Source organism: Myotis yumanensis, unplaced genomic scaffold, assembly GCF_028538775.1.
Source record: "Myotis yumanensis isolate MYYU_CA2020_CCGP unplaced genomic scaffold, mMyoYum1.0.hap1 SCAF_12, whole genome shotgun sequence".
Taxonomy (NCBI): Eukaryota; Metazoa; Chordata; class Mammalia; order Chiroptera; family Vespertilionidae; genus Myotis; species Myotis yumanensis.
Window position 1 is genome coordinate 21,560,568 of NW_027223763.1, and position 20,624 is coordinate 21,581,191.

A 20,624-nucleotide genomic window follows, 5' to 3' on the forward strand; every position below is an offset into this window, starting at 1 on the left:
GCTACTCTTCTCAGTGAAATAATGTTTTAAAAACATTTTTAACGCCCTAACCGATTTGGCTCAGTGGATAGAGCATCAGCCTGCGGACTGAAGGGTCCCGGGTTCAATTCCAGTCAAGGGCATGTACCTTTACGGGCACATACCCAGTGGGGGGTGTGCAGGAGGCAGCTGATCGATGTTTCTCTCTCATCGATGTTTCTAACTCTTTATCCCTCTCCCTTCCTCTCTGTAAAAAGCCAATAAACTATATATTTTTTTAAAAAATTTTAATATAGCCGAAACCGGTTTGGCTCAGTGGATGGAGCGTCGGCCTGCGGACTGAGGGGTCCCAGGTTCGATTCCGGTCAAGGGCGTGTGCCTAGGTTGCGGGCACATCCCCAGTAGGTGATGTGCAGGAGGCAGCTGATCGATGTTTCTCTCTCATCGATGTTTCTGACTATCTCTCTCCCTTCCTCTCTGTAAAAAAATCAGTAAAAATATATTTAAAAAAAAAAATTTTAATATACATTATCTTCAAAACAGCCCTTTCAGATCAGCAGTCATGGCAAAGACTGCTATTTGTCCTCTAACATGAATTACTCTCTCTTCCTCAGTCACATAACTCAAAAATGTCAGGCTGCTCAAAATAAACACTATAACCTGCTAATGTTTCATGAATTTTTGTTATTCAAAGTTTACCACAAATGCATGCATATTTCCTTAGGCTTGAGCCTCATATAATTCTTCCCAGATGGATACTTACATTTTTAAGCTGAATCGTTTTTCCAAGCCATATTAATTCTTTACATCTTTCCTGTCATCACAGGCTTTCGTAACACCTAGCGTCTTTTGAAAATTTAATCAAGATGCTATGTACATCCTCTCACAGCTCATGAAGATGTCAACATAACCATGCTGCTTATCAGCCCCTGTAGCAGATTCCTTTTATTTCATACTAGAGGCCCGTTGCAGGAAGATTCCTGCAAGAATAGAGCTTTGTGAGGCCGGAGTGAAGCAGAGAAGGTCTATTAGCGAAGTCCACCGAGGCAGGCTTCACTCCCGTCTCCGCCGCCTCGCTCCCTCCCGTCTCCGCCGCCTCACTCCCTCCCTTCTCAGCTGCCTCACTACATCCCCTCTCCGCTGCCTCACTCCCTCCCGGCTCCACCGCCTCGCTCCCTCCCTTCTGCGCTGCCTCAGTCCCTCCCTTCTCAGCTGCCTCGCTCCATCCCGTCTCCGCCACCTCACTCCCTCCCGGCTCCGCCGTCCTGTTCCCTCCCTTCTCTGCTGCCTCAGCTCCGCTCCCGTCTCCGCTGCCTCGGCTCTGTTCCCTTCTCCGCAGCTTCACCCCCTTCTGCAGCGCTTGGCTTCCTTCTATGCTGTCTTCAGTCTTTGCTCCTCGCCTGTGTATGCAAATTAACCGCCATCTTTGTTGGGTTAAATTGCATATCACTATGATTGGCTGGTGGGCATAGCGGAGGGATGGTCAATTTGCATGTTTCTCTTTTATTAGTGTAGATTATTCTCAAGGAAGGTTCAGTTGACAGTCTATTTTTATTAAGATTGGGCTGAATTTTTAAGTCAAACTGCAGGATTACACAAAATATTTATAAAAATACATATTTATAGAAATCAACTTTATTCTCTTTAAAAAATACAGAAGTAAAAATAAATTTGTCTGACTGAAGTCCCTTCCTTTCTCTCTCCTTCACTAAACCATTGTTTGCTGATAATAATCCCAACATATAAATTGCTTAATTTTTCTTGATCCCAATGAAATCTTAATTCTCTTTATTAAGTGTCATGAATTACCAGACAGCCTGCATGTGAATTAATCTAAGGTCTATTGATTTTCCTATCAGACCTCTGCTCCACACTCTGTCACCACACATATGCACTAATGGGATATATATTTGGACCACTACCTTTCCAACCAGTTCTGTACCTACTCTGAGCTTGGAGAACTTACTTCATTTTTAAAAAATTTTCTGTTACCACATTCTTATTCACCATCTCTTAAATATCAGAATTGTGGCAAACCAAGGTCAAACCTGCCTACAAAAAGTCCCTAAATAGACACATACAGAAAAGTCTTAAATCCCTTTAATGGATAATATATATCACAAGCTCAGAAAAAGTTATCAATATATAAGGTGTACAATGATTTTCAAAAATCAGAGTCAAAAATTAGAGCTAAGTGACTTGCTGAGTGACAAAATTATTAATTTACATAACAGTATAGTGTTTCTCTTTTAAGTGTTTCTCCTTTGTTTCAGATTCCCCAGATGGTCAAACAATGTCATGACTTGGAAGTAGGCTAAAGTTTCTTATTTATTTATTTATTTGTTTGTTTGTTTATATATTTTTTTTTTATTCTTTTTTAAAAAAAATATTATAATAAGTATTACAAAGGGTATTACATATGTGTCCTTCCCCCACCCAGGCTAAAGTTTCTTAAGACAGAAAATAATAACTATGAGTAAAATACTGGGAAATTAGATTGCTTCAAAATTAAAAATCCATGCTCATTAAAAAGCATCATTATAAAAATGAATAGGTAAGCCACTGACCAGAAAGAAAATAAGTGTGCAAAATACCTGTTTTACAAAGGATCAATATCCAAGATAAATAAAGAACTCCTCCAACTTAATAATAAAAAGACAAATCCAATAAAATATGGGCAAAAGATCTGAAGAGACACTTTACAGAGGGAGATAAACAAATGGCCAATGTGCACACACAAAAAAGTACTCTACATCATTAATCATCAGGAAAATGCAAATCAAAAAACCATAAAAATCACAATTACCCATTGAAAATGGACAAAATTAAAATGTTTGACAACCTTCCCCCACTACTCTCTTGGAGTCTTTCACAAGTGTAAAACTCAATTGTAATCAATTTGTGATGTGAGGTAGATTTTAATGAAATGGTGTTGGGCCTTAAAGGAGTAAACAAAAAATACATTCAAACAAAAAATACACCCATTCCACATATTTGGCTTCTGCAGCCTTTACCCTCAGCCAGGAAGAGTGACTAATCTAAAAAGTCAGAATTTGGTATTAATTTGGCCACATTTTATTAGAATGTGAGATCACTGAGTTAAGCCAGCCAAGGTTCTTGTCAGCTTCTTACCTCCTTTTAGGTAAGGAGACCTACCAGGTCTTGACTTTCTCAGGGCTACCAATTATAGGCTGTTACTCTGGTCAAAAGGTCTCATTTATGCTATGTGTTGGGTAAGGAGTCTAACAATCTGCTTTGCAAATCTCGTCAAGTCTCTGGGCAGCAAGGTAGATTCAGGGTGGGAGTTTCAGGCTTAGGCTATGTTCTCCAGTATAGCTTTCTCCTAAGATCCTTGAACTGAAGGTTTTAGGAAGCTTGCATAGATTTTTAAAGTTTGTACCAAAGTCCCATTTGGACAGTAATTATTTAGTTCACACTCTATCAGTCAAAACACCTGATGAGTTCTGAATGGGTAACTCAAGAAAACTGTATTTTTTTAAATCATAAAAATAATGTAATACTTCATTGGTGCTAAATAACTTATTTTAATAGCTTTGTCTTTAACACAGTGTATAACAAGATTCCTGCCATTTCAACTACAGTCAAACCCAAACTTTAAAACTAAGTCAACAATTAGTAACATGTTAATTTTGAAAAGTACAAGAGTATCAAATGTAACAAAGAACTCATATTTTTAATGCCTTTTGTCACAATATTAAAAATAAACTTCTTAGTATACAAAAGCTATCAAAGGTCCTACCCCACACCCCAGAAACTTTTTTTTAGCAAGTAAAAGTATAGTCCTTGCTGGTGTTTGTATCTGTTTAAAATGTTTTTAAACTTTTAATTTGAATGTGATTTGAGTACTTAGCCATCCAAAAATGTTGGATACATACTAATTCTTTGCAGGTAGGCAGGTTCATAGTCTGGATAGAAGAAATGTCAGTCACAGAATTTTAAAGTCATAACTGGACTTTTAAACTATAAAATAAAGCAAGAAAATCTAGAAGGAACCAGACATACTGTCATCAGTTTTCACTCAAGTGGACTATCATATGAGATTTTAGTTTCTGTTTCTTGGTTAACTGGTTACTGCCAAAGGCACAAGGACAATTCTCATAAGAGCTGAGCATTTTCACATAAGGATAATTATTTTTAATTTAAAATAAATATATGTACATACATATTAAAATACAACATAAACACATACAAACTAGTCAGAGACATTTCAACTAGAAAAGTTCCCATTAGAAAAGAGACATAAAAGAAAAATTTTTAATTAAAATAATACTTTCTGTTGAATCATTAAGATGATACTACCATCAGTGTATTCAAACTAACTCAGATCAGAAAGAATATGTGAAATGCTGAGAATAATTTCTCCTATAGTAAAAAACAAATGAGTTTTAAGGAGAGAAAAAAAATATTAGCTTCTCAACTGAAACTTACAAAGCAAAACATAGAATTAGTAATTTATTAAAAATCATACCCCTGATTTTCTTTTGAGAAGAAAGCAACGGTATAAACAAGGGCATGAAATAGACTTCGAAACTCATGCTAATACTCTGTTCTCACTGAAAAAAACTACTAGAAAAAAACTAATAAAATTTCAGATATTTCCATTTAAGGTGGTCAAAATATACAATGTTTATATCTGAGATATAAACTAGTAATTTACTTTCTTTGCAATATAAAGTGATTTAGGTAAAGTTTACTTTTCCCAGTGTTCAAAATTAAACAGGAATTGTTTTCCATATCTAGAAATTATAATGGTAATGTGAAACAGAAGTTTAATTTTGCTAAACTAAAGCTCAAATAGATTTTAAAATATCTAAAGAAAACAAAAAGGATTTAATTTTTGTAATTTTGCAATGATAATAGGTTCACTTTCTCTAACACTGAAAAAATCTAGCCTGCTTTTATCAATATAAAACTATAAAATAACCACAATATTTTTATATAATTTAGAAGAACAATTTCACATGATACACTCATAACACTGGAGAATTACAATCCAGAAAGGGATCGTCTCCCTGAAATAGAAAGAAGTTCTTTCTTTTTGTCACCTCTATTCCTTATGTATAATCTTTATTTCACATCATTTCCAATAGAAATATTTATCACAATCTGATAGATAAGAAATTTTTTTGCCTCCTAAAGCTCACCAAGTAAATTTACTCAGTCTTCTTAGTGCCCTTCTTTTTAACTTTATCTGAAATAACAGCTGTAGACTTTGTGGTCGATGTGCTTATTTCACTTTTCTTTTCACATGGTAAGAACTGCTGCTGCCAGCCAAACAATATTCGACTTACTGTAGCCTCAAAAGGAGCAAAAGGCACAATAGGAGTCTCTGTAGTCATCATGATTATCTGGAAAAAAAAGTTCAATTTTGAATTTAAATACAAATGTTTATTCTCAAACTAAAAGGGATAAATAATAAAAAAATAGAGAAAAAATTCAAAATGTGTTCTTTTTTTACTGAGATGTAATCAACATATAACATGCTAGTTTCAGGTTACAACATATGATTCCATATATGTACATACTGGAAACGATAACAATTAGTCGAGTGAACATCCATCATCATAGTTACAAAAAAATACTTTCTTGTGATGAAAATTTTTAAGATCTACTCTCTTAGCAACTTTTAAATATGCAATACAGTTTTATTAACTATAGTCACCATGCCCAATAACTTACTTAATTTATAACTCGAAGTTTGTACCTTTTGACCCCCTTCACCTATTTGGCCCACCACCACACCGTGCCTCTGGCAACCACTAATCTCTCTTCTCTCTATCTATGAATTTGGTGTGTTTTCTTAGTTTTTAGATTCTATATGTAAATGAGATTAAACTGTATTCGTCTTTCTCTGCCTTATTTCACCTAGCATAATGCCCTCAAGGTCCATGCATGTTGTCACAAGTGGCAAGATTTCATTCCTTTTTATGGTTGAATATTTCATTGTATACGTATTCATCATATAGCCTTCATTCATCTTTTGATGGCCACTTAGGTTGTTGTCATATCTTGGCTATTGTAAACAATGCTGCAATGAACATGGGTTGGCATACACTTTTTTGTTGTTGTTGTTAAAATATATTTTTATTGATTTCAGAGAAGAAGGGAGAGGGAAAGAGAAACAGAAACATTAATGATGAGAGAAAATCATTGATCAGCTGTCTCTTACACGCCCTTTACTGGGATCCAGCCTGAAACCTGGGCATGTGCTCTGACCGGGAATCAAACCGTCCTGACCTCCTGGCATTTTTGACTTAGCATTTTCGTTTTCTTTTGATAAATACCAGAAGTAAAATGTTAAATCAGCCGAAACCGGTTTGGCTCAGTGGATAGAGCGTCGGCCTGCGGACTGAAAGGTCCCAGGTTTGATTCCGGTCAAGGGCATGTACCTGGGTTGCGGGCACATCCCCGGTGGGAGATGTGCAGGAGGCAGCTGATCGATGTTTCTCTCTCATCGATGTTTCTAACTCTCTATCTCTCTCCCTTTCTCTCTGTAAAAACTCAATAAAATATGTATTTTAAAAAAATGTTAAATCATATAAAAGTTTTATTTTTAATTTTCTGAGGAACTTCCACACTGTTATCCATAGTAACTATTCCAATTTACATTCCCACCAACAGTGAACAAGGTTCCCTTTTCTCCATATCCTCACCAAGACTTATTTCTTGTCTTTTTTATAATAGCCATTCTAACAGGTGTGGGGTGAGATTTCGTTGTGATTTTGATTTGCATTTCCCTGGTATGATGTTGAACATCTTTTCATGTACCTGTCGGCCATGTGTATGTCTTCTTTGTAAAGAAAAAAAATCTATTTAGGTCCTTTGCCTAGCAAACAGCAACAGCTGGAATGCTAAAGAGCGGAGCAGAGACTTCAGCAGACAGGTTGAAGGTCCAGGCTGGGCAAGGTGAAACTGCCCAGACATGCACTTCAGGATTACATTGAGACCCCAAAAGGGTCACATTCCAGAAGGAAAATGTGAACAGAACAGCACTAACAAGGACTAAACGTAGCCATCAAGAGGATTTAAATAATCTGTTTGTGCCTTACACGTGGCTGCTAGAAAAATGTTGAATGTAGTCCCTGCCTTCAAGGACCTTACAAACTAGTCAGAGACAAGCAAGTAAATCAGTAATTATAGGACAGTAAAGAGAAGTACAGTAATAGATTTTCCCAGAAACATTTAAGTACAAGATATAGATTTGGAAGTCATTACCATACAAGTAGAAGGTAAAGACATGAATATGAATGTGCTCACCTGGGGAGAATACAGTGAAAAAAATCCAAATATAATGTTCACCTCCAAGTTTATTGGGTAATATCTAAGAAAAATTCCCTTATATGAAACTATTCTTTGGATTAAATACTTATAGTAAGAGCTAGCAAAATTATTGACTTCATGGACTGCAAATAAAAGATAAAGAATTCAGCTCTAGCCAGTTTGGCTCAGTGGATATAGTATCAGCTGTGGACTGAAGAGTCCTGGGTTCAATTCCGGTCAAGGGTACAGACCTTGGTTGCAGGCTTGATCCCCGGCCATAGTCGAGGAGTGTGTGGGAGGCAACCAATCAATAAGTCTCACATCGATGTTTTTCTCTCTCTGTCTATCCTGCTCCCTTCCTCTCTCTCTAAAAATCAATGGAAAAATATCCTCAGGTAAGGATTAACAAAAAAATATAAAAGAATTCAGATAAAAACATTGGCCTACTATCAGAAAAACAGCATTTTTTTAAAACAATATACACAAGAGAAGAGGGCCAGGATCTAAAGTATTTCCTGAGAACGTGAACTATAGCAAGTATTTTTCAAATCGAGTGTTTTAATAGAAGCTCTACTCCCAGTAGAGTCATCACTCAGCCAAGAAGTATTGCCAACATCAGGAGTTATTGCTGAAATAGACTCAGGAGGTTCAAGGACGGGCTTCTGTGAATTTAGACTCTTATTAGGCCTTGATTCAGCAAGGTGATACAAATATAATAGTGAAAAATGGAATGACCCCTTACTCTTTTACAAATAAAATATAAAACAATCTTCTAATTTAGCAAACTATTAAAAGAAAAGGCCTATTACCTAAACTGAATAACATTTGACTTCAAGTGACAGCCTTATAATACTTATATATGGAAATGTAAAAGACTTAGAATATACAAAGAAACCCTGAAAAAGAACAAAGTTAGGAGTACTTATATCACTTAAGGTCAAGACTTAGTATAGTTATAGTTGTTAAGAAAGTTTGGTATTGGCTAAGGATAGACATATAAAGCAATGGAACAGCACAGAGTCCAGAAAGAGACCCACACCAATTGTAAGAACAACTGACTTTCAACAAAGGTGCCAAGATAATTCAATGAGAGAAAGGATAGTCTTTTCAACCAATAGTGCTAAAACAACTTTATATTCATATGAAAAAAATAACCTGACCCTTACCTCCTGCCAATTATAAAACTTAATCTGAGATGGCACACAATGCAATATACAGATCGTGTATCATAGAAATGTATACTTGAAACCCTATATGATCCTATTAATAAATGTCACCCAATAAATTTAATAAAAATATTTTTAAAGAAATGGATCATAAACCTAAATGTAAAAACAAAAACAATAAAACTGTAAGAAAAAAATGCAGGTGAAAAATCTTTACAACCTTGAGATATAGTAGAATTTTTTAGCTAGGACACAAGAAAGCAGAACCATAAAAGGAAAATGATAAACTGAACTTCATCAAAATTAAAAAGTTCAGCTCTTCTAATGACAATCCTAAGGAAATAAAAAAAGAAAGCCACAAACTGGGAGAAAATTAATGGCTATATATATATGTATCTCACAAAGGTCTGGTATCCTGAATATATAGAAAACTATTACAACTCAATAATAAGATAATCCAATTTTTTTAAGTGGGCAAAAGATCTGAACAGACACTGCCCCAAAGATGATAGATAAATGGTCAGTATGCACATGAAAAGATGCTCAACATCATTAGTCATCAGGAAAATGTAAATCAAAATAACAATGAGCTGCCACATACCCACTAAGATGACTTTAATGAAAAAGACAAGCATTGGCAAAGATGTGGTGAATTAGAACTCTCATATATTGCTGGTAGAAATGTAAAATGATAAAGCCACTTTGGTTAATTCCTCAAAGTTCCTCAAAAGATTAAACGTAGAATTACTATATGATCTAGTAACTCCATTCCTATAGGATATACCCAAGAGAAATGTAACACATGTCCACATAAAAACTTGAACGTGAATGTTCATAGCTCATTTTCATATTGGCCAAAAAGCAAAAGAACCCAAATAGCTATCAAATGATGGATAAATAAAATGTAGTATAATAAACCCTTGATTTTGCAGATCTCAATTTAATGGACTTCAGATTTAACAGACAAAATTTCTGGTCCAAATGTCATAGGTGAAAATGCTTTTAACCAAGATTTGCTTATAATTAAATTAATAGGCTATTTTTTGTTATTAATTCACTGTTATTTTTTAAAATATATTTTTATTGGTTTCAGAGAGGAAGGGAGAGGGAAAAATAGAAGCATCAATAATGAGAGAGAATCATTGATTGGCTGCCTCCTGTATGCCCCACCCTGGGAACTGAGCCTGCAACACAGGCATATCCCCTGACCAGGAATCGAACTGTGACCTCCTGGTTCATAGATTGACACTTAACCACTGAGCCACACTGGCCAGGTGATTCACTGTTATTTTTAACAAATTTTAGCGTACAGGCCATATGTTTGAAAAAAACACTGTAGTAATTTCACCGACATCAATATTACATATCTACAACCATAGTCTACATATTTAAATCCAAGAGTCACCTCTGGTAAACAATGTTTGATAAATGATTGGCATATGATCACACCACATCACGCATACTATAATTGGTTCTGTTGTTGCGTGGCATGACTTTCTGCAGCAGTTTTAAGTCGTGCCTACAGGCTAATGTCCCCTTGTACGCTAAGCCAAGCCCCACTGTGTTACTCACAGTGACTTGTGAATACATGCATTTACTAGACCTATTCGGTATAAATTTAAAATTATTGTAATACAAACAGAAAACTTTTCTGTGAAAAGAAACTTTTCATACATACTTAATTTTAATTACACAAACATGTCTACATAAGTAAAAACAGGTAAACTAACTTTTCAATTTTTTAACATATGCATTTGTTATTATATAACGGACTTTTTCGGCTTTAAAGGACAACCCCTCACCTGAATCAGTCCATTATATCAAGATTTTACTGTATATCCACAGTATATATCAGAATATTGTACCCAATATTCTGGGTATAATATTCTTCCAAAAGCCCATCACTGTATATCCACAGTATATATCAGAATAACGCACTGATATATACAACACTGATGAACCTCAAAATCCTTATGTTAAGGGAAAAAAATCAGTCACAAGACCACATATTATAGTATCCCATTTACATAAAATATCCGAATAGGTAAATTTATAAACAGAAAGTAGATTAGTAGTTGCCTACAGCTGGGGGATTAAAGGAAAATGTGAAGTGACTGCTAATGAGTATGAGGTTTCTTTTGGGGGTGATGAAAATGTTCTAATATCGATTGTGGTGATGGTTGTACAACTCTGTGACTATACTAAAAACCAGTGAATTGTATACTTTAAATGGATTAATTGTATGGTATGTAAAATATATCTCAGTAGAGCTGTTACAAAGAAATAAATACAGCCCCAAATTTGAGGACTGGAAGAGGAAGGCACATGTAAAGAGATGTTGCTTCAGATATCAAGTAATGCATTACTTGAATTACCACCACAGATAACCTCCATTGCAGAGACCACTGAAGCAGGAATAAATGATCCATATAGTGGCTTGGTTCTTTCTAAGACATAAATGTATGTAACATATACTGCTTCCTTTTAAGAATCCTGTACATAAGTTTTAGCCAAAAATATCTAGGCTGAGAAACAGCTGTAAAATTTTTCTAAGCCTAAATAGTAAACTTATTTCAAAATCAATTGCCTAGCTTTGAATAGGAAACAATCTACACTAATAAAAGAGAAACATGGTAATTGGCGTATGAGCTACCCTTCCCATTGGCTAATCAGCGTATCCTTATGCAAATTAACTGTCAGCCAAGATGGCGGCCGGCAGCCATGCACTGAAGCAAGCAGGAAGGCTTGCTTCCTCCAGGGACTGCAGACTCCAACGTTCCCCGTCTCACTTGCCAGTCTCTCAACTGCAACTCTAAGCAACTATTACTATGTTGCAAATAAGAAGCTAAACAAAACCGGCTTTCAGTCAGCCCCAGACCACAACATTGTATCCATGTTTTCAGCAGCGAGGCCTCAGAGCTAAAGCTGGCCCAGAATAAAAAAGAAAACAAGGAGCGGTTGGGAGCTTTTAGTCAACTGCCAGCCGGAAAACAGCCCTCAGCCCCTCAGCCAGACTGGCCAGGCACCCCAGTGGGGACCCCCACCCTGATCCAGGACACCCTTCAGGGCAAACCAGCCGGCCCCCACCCGTGCAACAGGCCTCTATTCTATATAGTAAACGGGAATATGCCTCCTGGCACCGGGATCAGCGGAGCAGCGAGGCTCCCGGCACCGGGATCAGCGTGACAGGGGGCAGCGCCCAAACCCCCTGATCACTCTGCGGCTCTGTGAGTGACAGGGGGTGGGGCCACAACCTCCCTATCTGCCCTGCTCTGTTCATGACAAGGGAAGGCGCCCCAACCCCCTGATCAGCCCTGCTCTGTGCCTGATGGCGGGGAGCTCCCCAATCCCCTGATTGCCCTGCGGCTCTGTGTTTGACAGGGTGCGGCGCACCAACCCCCTGATCGGCCCTGCTCTGTGTGTGACAGGGTGCGGCGCCCCAACCCCCTGCCCCCACGGGCCCTGCTCTGTGTGTGACAGGGTAGAGCCATAACCTCTCCATCGGCCCTGCCCTGAGTGTGACAGTGGCGGTGCCCCAACCCCCTGATCGGCCCTGCTCTGTGGGTAATAGAGGGTAGTGCCCCAACCCCCCTCCACGGGCCTTGCTCTGTGTGTGACAGGAGGCGGTGCCCTAGCTCCCCTATCGGCCCTACTCTGTGAGTGACAGGGGGCAGCGCTCCAACCCCCCTGATGGGCCCTGCTCTGTGCATGACAGGGGGTGGCGCCGCAACCTCCCCATCGATCCTGCCTTGAGTGTAACAGGGGGCGGTGCCCCAACCCCCCAATCAGTCTACCCTGAAAGTGACTGAGGGTGGCATTGCAACCTCCCGATCCGCCCTGCTCTGTGCATGACGGGGTGGCGCCCCAACTCCCCAATCGGCCCTGCTCTGAGCCTGACCAGGGGCTGCACTTAGGGATTGGGCATGCCTTCTGCCACCCGGGAGCAGGCCTAAGCCAGCAGGTCGTTACCTCCTGAGGGGTCCCAGACTGTGAGAGGGCACAGGTCGGGCTAGGGGACCCCCCCCCCCGAGTGCACAAATTTTTGTGCACCAGGCCTCTAGTCCTATATAATAAAAGGCTAATATGCAAATCGACCGAACAGTGGAACGACCGGTCGCTGTGACATGCACTGACCACCAGGAGGCAGATGCTCAATGCAGGACCTGCCCCCTAGTGGTCAGTGTGCTCCCACAGGGGGAGTGTCACTCAGCCAGAAGCCGGGCTCATTGCTGGCAAGCGCAGCGGCGGTGGTAGGAGCCTCCCCTGCCTCCGCAGCAGTTGGACATCCCCCGAGGGCTCCCAGACTGCGAGAGGGTGCAGGCCAGGCTGAGGGGACCCCCCCAACACCCCTCCCCGAGTGCATGAATTTCGTGCACCAGGCCTCTAGTATCTAATAATGGTAAGAATACCAATAATCAGAATTAGCCTCACGATATAGCTACAAATAGAATTCATAGGATGTGTCAGACGCAGTAATAGAATGGCATACGTCATCTCCAATCCTCTCAACAATGACAGAATGAAAATGAGGAAATCAGGATTTAGAGACATTAAGTGACTTGCCTATTCAGGGATTAGAGAGTAAAGTTAGGTGTGAACTTAAGACAATCTGTCTCAAAAAACTGTGATCTTATACTATCTCCTATCTTCAAGAATGAATAAAGCTTTGAACCAGACAATAATAATAAAAGAGATTGACCACAAATGTCCTAATATAAAATTCCTAAATTTTAAAGTTCAAAAGAACCTCAGAGAACATCTACCCAAGTACCTCATTTTCCAAATGAGATGACACTGTCTCTGCAGTCTCTGATCAGCCTTGGCTATTTTCACTACTCTCTGGCCTCCAATATACTCTGAGGCTATCTGCAAGTCTTTCCTGGTAGCCTCAGCATAAATCAAATGAGAAATCAGGAGAGATAAGTTTCAGAAAGTCATGGATTTGCTGAATAAATTCCCCAAAGTTCATCATTTTAGACTGTAATAACAATAAAAAATAAATGTTCCTGTTACTTGCCTCATATGCAGAATTCTGATTACACAGAATCTGTAATACTGATTTATTGCTACTTTGAACTCTTACCTTTGTGACCACAAGAAACATAGTGTAGAGGAACACAAGATCATGCCTTGATATTTGCAGGTGCTCGGTGTGCTGGAATGTGAAGATAATTGACCCCAGCAGGGTTACCTTGGCAGGGCTGAAAATAAAACACACTTTAAGTCAGTAAGTCATTAACTAAATATAGACCTATGTCTATATTTCTCAAAGAGTACCCTACAAAATACTAATTTAACGAGTTACTAATAGACATAACACAAAATGGGTGCTGTGAAATGCTGTTATATAAAACTAAATACCTTTCTTCACAGCATAAAGTATCAGAGATTTTAGAATGTTCATACATATTGTCACTCTCTGATAGAGCACAATTCTTTATGCAATATTTCTGGAACATATTTGACCACGTAACACTTTCTCACAAAGGATCTGGAAATGCCATGTTTGTCAGCGTAATTTGGGACAAGTAGATTAGTCCTGAAAAACCTTACAATGCTAAACAGGCTGCTTGGATGGAATGGGGTTAGGAAAAGAAAGCCCCAATTTGTAGAATTTTCTCATTTCCATTGTGTAAATATTCCCATCACAACCAACTTCAGGCTGCTGTGTAAAGGGAAGAGATATACACAATTGGCTCTCATAAAACAGTATGAGCTTGCTCCAGCACATTACTTAGCTAACTCCAGCACAGAATATTTGCATTAGCTAATATCTTTTTTTTTTTTAATATATTTTATTGATTTTTCACAGAAAGGAAGGGAGAGAGATAGAGAGCCAGAAACATCGATGAGAGAGAAACACCGATTAGCTGCCTCCTGCACATCTCCTACTGGGGATGTGCCCGCAACCCAGGTACATGCCCTTGACTGGAATCGAACCTGGGACCCTTCAGTCCGCAGGCCGACGCTCTATCCACCGAGCCAAACCGGTTTTGGCGATTAGCTAATATCTTAATAAATTACTGCTGAATAGTTCAAGTCTGTAAGATGTTAATCTACAATTAAGAAGCACTACTTTAATGTATATGTTTGCCACATATTTAAAGCATATCTCAGTAACAGATCATTATCTAGCCCTTTATGGTGACAACTAGAAAAATATAAATAATAAACTTAGAATGTAAAAGCCCCTATCAGCCATTTTATGAAAAATTAGTTATTAATTTCATTATTACAAGCTAAGAATTGAGTTCAAAGCAGAGTTCGGTTTGGGCAACAGGGGTTTGGACTTTGCTTAACAATGATCCGGCAGCATTCCTGTTTTGGAAAAGTAGTCTCTAAACTTTTTAATGTGTATCCAGCCCTATTGGTAAAGAAAGTATTTAAGACAACTCCCTAAAATATATCTATCAATTAATTTGTAAATTATATACATGTACAACTGTTATTATAAAATGTACACCAAATTGACATTTTAACAAGTTGAGATAAAAAACAAATGAAAGTAGGTTTGTCTTCATGTCATTTGCTACTCTTTGTTTCTAATAATTTGGTGTCTGTACCACAGTGCCTCATCACGGGCATCCTCTAGTGCACACAAATTCCATTCTGGATTGGGTTCTCTTAAGAACATATATCCAGAAGCAATGAATCTGAGGAAAAATTATTGTAGACAATAAATTGGAGCAGGAAATTGGAAAAGGGCTGGGATTTAGGAAAAAGTCAATGAGGGTGGTTAGCAAAGTCAGGAAGCATTTAGGAAATTCTTATAGTAGTTTCCTGTGAAACTAGTAAATAAGCTACCTGCTTCCAAAATACAGTGGTGGAATAGGCCTAGAATAACAGTTACAGGCATTCTCATTCCAAAAGGGAACAAAAAACAGAAGAATAAAGTGGTCACTGGTCCTACACAAGTTCAAAATCCAGAGGGCAAATTCCATTAGGTTTTGAGGCCTGAGAACAATCCTCTATGTGGCTTGAAGCTGTGTCCTCTGAGTCTGCAGTTCCAACCTCTGCACTCAGGGCTCTGGCCTTTACACCTGTGACTCCAGCCTGTGTGCCTGGCCTCAGACCTCAAGGCTCACATCTCTCACCTTAAAATAATTCATCCTTTTCCTTGAAGGGTAGCACATGTTTGAAGCTGAGCAGTTTTATCAGCTTGTTTCCTGCCTGTAGAATTTTAGGAGTCTGACAGCTTTCTTTTATTTCATCTTATCTCTGTCCCTTTCAGTCCAAGCTGGCAATGTTTCTGCTGAAATAACATTTTCAAAGACCTTATGGGTCTCCTGTGTATGACACAGGAATCCATGCCATTAGTCAAAATGGTCCTTCACAAATCCCATCTCTGGTCCTGGTTTCTGTTGTGATAGCTCAATGGATCCATGTGTCCCATGCCTAATCTCTTTTAACACTAGCAAAAATTGTCCAGCAACACCCTTGACTTTCTCTCCACAGCAGGCTTTCCTAAGAACAAGTCTATTAATTTTATCATCTTTTCCAGTCTGGATTGGCTGAGAATTTCCTAAATCATCAAGTCTTGGTTTCTTTATTTAGCAGTTATTCCCTCAAGTCAAATCTTTCCTCTCACACTTCATTATAAGCAGCAAGGAAAACCTAGTCCAGAACTTCAACAATTTGCTTTTACATGTCCTCAGCTAACTAACCAAGTTCATTGCTTACATGTTATGCTTTCCACAATTCAGCTAAGTTTTCTGCCACTATATATGGTAACTGTATCATCTCTCCAGTTTCTAATATCATGTTCCCCATTTCCTTCAGAGCCCTCACCAGCACCTCTAACATTCATATTTCTACCAACATTCTGTTTATGACAATATATGTATTCTCTAAGACCAAATAGATTTTCTCTGCTATGCAAAAGTATTTGGTAATATATATATGAAAACTTAAGTATATGCACACAATCACAAAATATCATAATGGACAAAAATATCATAAGTGCCTGACAAACTGTCAATCATTTCATTCATCTAATATTTATTGTCTACTATATGGTAGATGCTTGGGATACAAAAGAAAAAAAAAATCCCTGTCCTTGGCATCTTGTATTCTTTGAAGGAAGTGGGGTGGGGAGGTGAGCCAAGGGGAGAGAAGAATAAACACAATAAGTAAATGATAGAATATGATAAATGCTGTGTGAAAAAAAAGAATAATAGAGGGATATGCTCCCATTTTAAGCAGGGTAGTCCTCACTGAGGTGAGCTTTGAGAAAATACTTTGAACAAAGTAGATAGGGAGGTAGCAACCCGAGAAAAAAATTCTAGGCAAAGAGAAAAGTTAGTGTAAACCAGACCACACCAGGCTTTTTCAAGAACAGAGTGTAGTGAACAAGGGAGAGAAGAATAAGAGATGAAGTCAAAGCAAATTGGGTGTGGGGGACAGACAGATCTTAGAGGGCCTTATAGGCCATTTCAGGGGTCACTGCAAGGTTTTGAACAGAGGAGAAACATAATTTGATTTGGGTTTTAAAGCCCCAAGAAATGGCTTATAAAAGTATTTCAAGGCATGCACTCAAAATGAGAAAAATTTCCCCTTAATTACACTAATGCCTTATTTATAACTTATCATCATCCAAAACCTTCTTTGTTCTATTTCTGAACTGCCTCAATTCAAGGTTTAAGGAGTACTTTCCAAGTTAAATATCCTGGAATTTGTTGGTTCTCAAACATACCTCACCACCCATACTGCTTCTCCACCTTCATTTTTAATCCATTCTAATGAGCTTATTTTCACACGAAGTCTTTCCTTGCCTTGCTTATTATAGCCACTATTCCCTAAACTTTTTCCTTCCTGAATTGTGGGAACGGAAACTATACTTCTCTGTTTCATTTTCAGGTACATTAGGGATACATTTTTGACTTATTTAAAACTGAGTCAGTGTCATTAAAGAATATCTAACAATTAGATTTTCTTAAGTGAACACAAAAGGTAGTATGCGTCCAACAAGTATACAATAGGTTATTTCCTCTAATCTTTTTCTTATTGTTATGTACAATTAAACTTGACTTTCATTTTTAAAGCAACTAACAGGGCTTTATCACAACGCTTTGATTTGTTCTCTTAGATATGACATTTTACTAACAGAACTATGTAAATTTGAAATCTGGGTGATTTCATTAATGAAAATACCAAGAGCCTGCAACTGATTCATTTCCATTTAGAGAAGTCTGTGCCTATGTAATTCTCTCTCCATAAATTCATACTCCTCTCACAATTCTATAACAATCTAGAAATTTTTGTTTTATTTTATTTCCTAAAGAAAGGAACCCACAAATAAATGAATCAATATATATTTTTAAAACTACATTTGAGAGAGCAGTCTTTTTGAAAGAATAAAGTTTGCTGGTTTTCTTCCCATTATCATCACTATTTATTTTTTTCACCTATATTTCATCCATATCTAGAATCCATAAAATGTTTTTTAAAAATAAATTTGGCGGGATCTAAGATTAAAAAGCCAGATTCTCAGTATAGTTTATACCAACTCACTAGGACATCTTCATCCATTCATCAGCTTGTGGTTTCCAATCTCCTTTTACCAATAGCTCAAAATTTGTGATAATGCTACCACCTGCACCTAAAAATAAGAAAATAAAACAAGAATATTTAGCCAAATTTTCTAAAGAAATATTTAAAACAAAGCCATAATTTTACTTCCTGACTTAAAATCCCAAGAGGATCCCCAAAAAGTTGCCTTGTACATTAATGGTACTGACACTATTGCAATTCTTCTTCCCTTTCAGCATATAGCAACTGTCTATTGTCCAATAATTGAATTAAAATTGGGTCCTTATGCACAGAGATGTGGCTAGAGGTTTGTTTCAGACCTGAAAAATAAAATCCTCTGTTTTACTATTTCCTTCCCTGATATTAGTTTTAGGTGAAATACACTATAATAGGAGATTGGAGAAATTTGTTCAATTCCTACATACAAAAGAACTCAACAATAAAGGTAAATAATGCAAAGTAAACATGAACCCATAATCAATCATATTTCCCATTTCCAGTTATTCAGAATTTTAAAAAACACACAATTTTTTTTTACATGCAGCACATAATTTCTTATGTAAACTTGGTTTATGTATGATGGCACTACACCTTAATTAATTATGAATCCCTCCAGTTCTGGGGCTGCTAATGAAACCAATCATAAAAATTTTATATTGTAAGACAGCTGGGCTCAAAATAATGGCTGATGGCTATACTAGTGAAAAGTGCTAGTTTTGAATTAATTTTAGTAGCCAACAGAAGCAAGGCTTCCATCCTCCAAAAAGACATTATTAAAGTACTAGTATATGGTCCCCATTAATATAACTAGAGAACTGTTCAGTAGTTGTAGTACACCAATAACAACATTTATGAACATATACTGTTAATATTACCTCGGGCCCATCCAATAGCTATCATGATTATCCAGCCATTTTTGTAATGGCTATTAGCATGTGTGACTCCACCTACTATTTTCCAAGTTCTGGTCACTTCCTTCATTCCTGCAGCCAAGAGTTGAACAGGTAGGAAAGAATAGCCCTGGGAAACTAGGTCACATGGGCAAAAAAAAACAATATACCTGAAATTAAAATTTAAATATTTTTATAAATGGAATCAGAACAGAAATAACAATACAGCTTGTCAGCAATAACAATTTGGCAAAACACAACAAACATAAATATAAATTCCATATAAATATGGAATTTTACTTCAAGAAGACTACAGATTGAGTAGAATAAATTTTTTTTAAATCCCATGAAATACATATAATAATCTGCCGAAAAGCCATGGTCTGAGGGAAATTTCATCTTGTTTAAACTTCTGAATACTCTATATATGGAAAAAGTATTTACTGAGTTTCTAATTTGTGCCTATATTCTTCTAGAAGCTAAGTACTAAATCCACTAAAAAAAATAAAGCAAATTTATAATCACTTTAGGGTAAGGGCTCCTCTAGGTAGAGTGCCTTTTTCTCTAGAAAAGCTGAGCAAGGACTGCATTTCAACGCCCTAACATCTTCACCTGTGCCCCTTTGTACAGTACATAAACTGCATCCTATACAAAGAAAGGTCATAGCTCTCAAGGAGACAGATTTGTATTAAGGAAAAACATGTTTTCATAGAGCTGAAAGAATATGAAGCTTGTTCTTCAATTCAGTTGAGTAAGATTAAGTTTTAACCAATTAAATTGTGATACTAGTTTAAGATAATTCACTCCTCCTCAGGTGAATTATTTTTTGAAGCTTCATTTGTTCTAAAAATCTGTTCAAACAGTTTAGCAGTAGTGTTAAATTGGAAAACACTCTACATTTCTCCCCCCATTCCTAAAAATACTCTCTAGCTGACAATTTTGTGCTTAAAGCAGAACGTATTTTCTTTCTAACAGAGTGGTATGGAATACACTGTATGAAAGAAGTATTATATTTCTTAAAAAAGAAGTTGATAATCTTATTGCAATTCATGATTCATAAAGTAAGAATTCCCAAAACTATGCATGGAATATGAAATCCATTTGCCAAAATACTGCTTCAGAGACCCTATACAAGATGCTATGGTTTGTTTAGCCTGAGGCATTCTTTCTTCTTTATCTCCACCTATCAATTTCTTCTAATTCTTCAAGATCCCACTCAAATACTAGTAGTACCATATACACTGACACTGGAAGTCTTGTTTTATTCTCAGTTCAAACTAAATTCTAATGGCTCTGAACAACTAAAACAATTGGTTCCTATACCTAAACATAGATCCCTCTTAATACATTTTCCTTTATAATACACAGGGTGGGGCAAATGTAGGTTTACAGTTCGTATAGAAAATAATACAATAATCTATATATATATTAAGCCTAAGCGACTGAACGACCGGTCGACTGGTTCCTATGACGCACTCTGACCACCAGGGGGCAGACGCTCAATGCACAGGACTGGGCTCCCTCCGGTCTGGATCAGGCCGAAACCGGCTATTTGGCATCTCCCTAGGGGTCCCGGATTTCGAGAGGGCGCAGGCCAGGACGAGGGACCCCACCAGTGCACAATCAGTGCACTGGGCCTCTAGTTATTAAATAATAATACAAGAATAAACTCTGTGTTTTGTGTACTCACAGCTGTAAACCTCCTTTTGCTATACCCTGTATAAGGCTGCAATTCTCATTATAACAGACTTTAGATGGCAGGAATAATTCATCTTGTTAT

General features: G+C 37.5%; 1 protein-coding gene across 1 annotated transcript in view; it reads right to left on the reverse strand.

The window, feature by feature from the left end:
• Window positions 1–1,624: 1,624 nt before the first annotated feature.
• Window positions 1,625–20,624, reverse strand: part of TMEM38B (transmembrane protein 38B) — a 38,659-nt gene continuing 19,659 nt past the window's right edge. The window contains exons 3-6 of the mRNA XM_070430976.1: window positions 18,830–19,014; window positions 17,937–18,024; window positions 13,510–13,627; window positions 1,625–5,348 (exon numbers count right to left, since the gene is read on the reverse strand). Of these exons, the coding sequence (XP_070287077.1) occupies window positions 5,154–5,348; window positions 13,510–13,627; window positions 17,937–18,024; window positions 18,830–19,014 (586 nt within the window). The 3' untranslated portion in view covers window positions 1,625–5,153. The remainder of the gene's footprint in view (window positions 5,349–13,509; window positions 13,628–17,936; window positions 18,025–18,829; window positions 19,015–20,624) is intronic.